This window comes from Macrotis lagotis, chromosome 1 (assembly GCF_037893015.1).
Source record: "Macrotis lagotis isolate mMagLag1 chromosome 1, bilby.v1.9.chrom.fasta, whole genome shotgun sequence".
NCBI classification, from domain to species: Eukaryota; Metazoa; Chordata; class Mammalia; order Peramelemorphia; family Peramelidae; genus Macrotis; species Macrotis lagotis.
The window spans coordinates 921,871,940-921,875,661 of NC_133658.1; the positions used below are offsets into that span (position 1 = coordinate 921,871,940).

At 33.6% G+C, this 3,722-nt stretch overlaps 1 protein-coding gene across 1 annotated transcript; it reads left to right on the plus strand.

Annotated features, from left to right (window-relative positions):
• Nucleotides 1-1,229: 1,229 nt before the first annotated feature.
• Nucleotides 1,230-2,066, plus strand: LOC141509431 (olfactory receptor 2AJ1-like). The gene has a single exon (XM_074218991.1). The coding sequence runs from the start codon at nucleotides 1,230-1,232 to the stop codon at nucleotides 2,064-2,066; it is 837 nt and encodes a 278-aa protein (XP_074075092.1).
• Nucleotides 2,067-3,722: the final 1,656 nt, after the last annotated feature.

The window sequence follows — 3,722 nt, forward strand, 5'->3', positions numbered from 1 at the left end:
AGAGCAATTCTCTTTGTGATAGCAAAGAACTGGCAATTTCAGGCATTCCCATCAACTGGGGAATGGCTTAGTAAGTTCTGATATTTTGTTGTGATTGACTACTGTAGAAAATGCTGAGTTCAATGATCTTAGAAAGGCATGGAAAGACTTGAAAAAAATGATGAAGCGTGAAATGAATAGAAGAATCAAGAGATCCTTTTACAAAATAGCAGCAATACTGTTTTAGAAATGACTTTAAATGACTAAGACCTTTTGACCACTATAAATACATAGAGTAAAAATAATGAATTTTTGAAGACACTATTTGCATCCAAAGAAAGAATTAAAAAATTTTTTTTCATAGAAACACACACACATATACATGTCTGTTTCTTTCTAATAGTAACCATCTCTAAAGCAAATTTGAAGGATGAAAGACCAAAAAGGAAAAAAAGAAATTTGCCTAATACCTGTTTATAGATTTAAAAGGAATAGCAAGTTGAAATTAATTTTCAGTTTCAGGTACAATCATGGTTTACTTTTTAATTATACTCTTTAGAAAAGTTTGATTAATTCTATAATTAAAAATTAATTAAAAAAATAATTATGATGGTAATCATCATGTTCATGATGATGATGATGATGATGATGATGATGATATGAACAAAACAATCCATCCTTGACTAAGGGAATATTTATCACTGAATCCAGTGTGCTTATAAATTTTACAAACAGTCCTCCCCCAAAGTTCCATAAGTTTCTGATCTCTTCATTGCATTGAAAAATGTTCCTTTATATTCACTTCAGAAAAAAAAGGTCAGATATTGAAAGATTGAATAAGTTTCCTTATTGCCTGTCAAGCTAAGAAATCAAATTAGAAAGGAATATTAATATCAGCAAACCCAGATGAAACTTTTTGATTTTTTCAGCACTTTTATCAATTTTCCCAAGTGCTCAGTTAATTCAAGTAATTCACATAACTGATTTATTTGAATTGCAATTTTTTGAACTAAACAAATAAAATAATTTTAGTTGGAAGTTATTATTTTGTAGCCATGGACTCTGTCCTGGATTGGGTTTTTATTCAATCTTCTTTCCTTGTGAAAACTTGTCTTTTGGACTATAGGTGGACAAGGCAACTAATACTGATGAGGGAGCAAAAGAATAAGACTTTGGATAAAGATTTCATCCTAATAGGATTATTAGATCCGAATCAGTATGGATTGTTATTCTTAACACTCATTCTCGTCATGTTTATGGTGACAATTATGGGAAACACAATCTTGATTCTTCTTATCCAACTTGATATCCGACTCCACACACCAATGTATTTCCTTCTCAAGCATCTGTCCTTCACTGATGTCTTGAACACCTCTAATATTGTTCCCAAGATGGCCAGTAACTACATATCTGGCAGGAAATCTATCACATTTGCAGGTTGTGGTTTCCAGGTCTTCCTCCATTCTGCCTTCCTGAGTACTGAATGCCTTATTCTGGTAGCCATGTCCTATGATCGCTATATAGCCATCTGCCACCCCTTGCGTTATCCCATCTTCGTGAGCCATCGAATCACTGTTCTTATGGCTGCTGGATGCTGGTTTGGGGGAATCATGAACTCTACAATTCATACAACTTATGTACTGCTCCTTCCTTTTTGTGGCACAAAGGCCATTGATCACTTTTTCTGTGAAATTCCAGCCATGTTGAAACTCTCCTGTGTTGATACTTCACAATATGAAGGAGGAGTCTCTGTGAGTGCTGTGTTTGTTCTCCTGATTCCTGTTTCCATCATCCTTGGCTCTTATGGTCAGATTCTTCGTACTGTGCTTCAAATGAAATCCATTGAGGCCCAGAAAAAAGCCTTCTCCACTTGTTCCTCTCACCTGACTGTGGTTGTGATATATTATGGTTCAGTTATCTGTACATATATGAGACCAAAGTCCTATCATGCTCCAGGTCAAGACAAGATTTTGGCCATCTCATATACCATTCTTGCTCCCATGCTCAACCCTTTCATCTACAGTCTCAGAAATAAAGATGTCATATGTGCCCTGAAGAAAGTTTTAGGAAAAGCACTTAGTCACTGAAATGAACTTCTTTTAAAAATTAGATTGAATGTCCATGGATGATCATTGGAACTATTTGGAATGCATTCCATGTGGCATTTATGCATTTTGGAGTTTGACATAAAAAATTATGTTCCTGACTGCTTTTAAATCTTTGACAAAATCCACTCAACCAACTCACCAAATGCCTCTCCCAGAAGACTCTGTTTATTTGTGAATTTCTTTCATGAATTCTACTAAACTTTATATCAATAATGATGCTATGATTCATGTTTTTTTTCCCTTCTTTAGTCAACAATTTCATGTGTTGAATGTAACAGTGATATGTTAAGGTATTATTTAAAATCCTGTGAGTCATGTTGTAATATTTCATCATCATGACAGCATCAATGCTGCTTACAAACTGTATTGTTATTAGGAGAATTATTTAACATTATCAGTGAATTCTTCATTGGCCAGTTATCTAGAATCTACATTCTCTATCCTCAGCAGGGCTTGCTCTCAAACAGCAAACTGTACACACACACACACACACACACACACACACACACACACACACACACATACACAAACACAGAGAGAGAGAGAGAAAGACCAGTTTTTCTCTATTGATAAAAGAAATTAGCTTTATCCTGAATTTATAGAAAGATCACATGTGATGGTCTGGTTGTAGATGATCTTGGGCTTTCCCTTTGAACCACTGAATATGATTATCTAGGATTTCAAATTATTAGGAGATATGTGATTTCATCTCTCTACTTAATTAGTACATAACTATTTTACAAATTTTCAACTTAAATTTTTTTCTTTCATGCTATATCATAAATATTTCATAATCTTTTCAATGTTGTAAATTCCTTTGTAGATAATATACACAGAGACAAATTTATATGAAAATTCACATGTACTTATGGATATATCTTGATGTTACCAATTTATCTTTCAATGTATCCAACTTCTGCTTCTCATTTTCCCTATATTACCAATTATATTCCTATACAACCTCCTGTGCTGTTATCTATCTAAAAACACACGAAGTCCTAGGGAGCCTAGACTGTCTCCCTCTTCAATATTAATTCTTTGTGATTGCAATGTCCTTTGTACACAGTAGCCTACTGTCCTCTTCTCTTCAGTCCTACTTTCCATTATTATTATTATTATAATACTGTTTGCATTCAGCCTTGAGCAATTGAAATCATTTACTGCCTTCAACAGTACATAGATAGATAGATAGATACATAGATATATAGATACATAGATAGACAGATATAATCTGCTGAACAAAATTGAGGAGTATAATGCAACCATTTTAATGGAACAACTACATATTAATGATTCACAACCTCAACTGAGCTCCTATTTCACTCAATCTCACACAATGAAGTAGCTTTCATCTTTATGAAGGCTAGCCCCTCCACTTGCTCAAAGAATCAATTTTTTTCCAGTTTCCCACAACAGATTGTTCCACTTCTCTGATCCTTAGTAAATCAATTTTAAATATCTCCATGTCTAGTTGCTTATATTCTATTGTCTATAAACATGCCTATATCTTTCCCATTGAAAAGTAAATAAAAACAAAAAACCCTCTACTGATCCTTCCATAATGATCATACTATATCTCCTCTATCTTTTGAGGCTAGATTCCTTTAAAAATAAAATTCCAGCTAAAATACATGA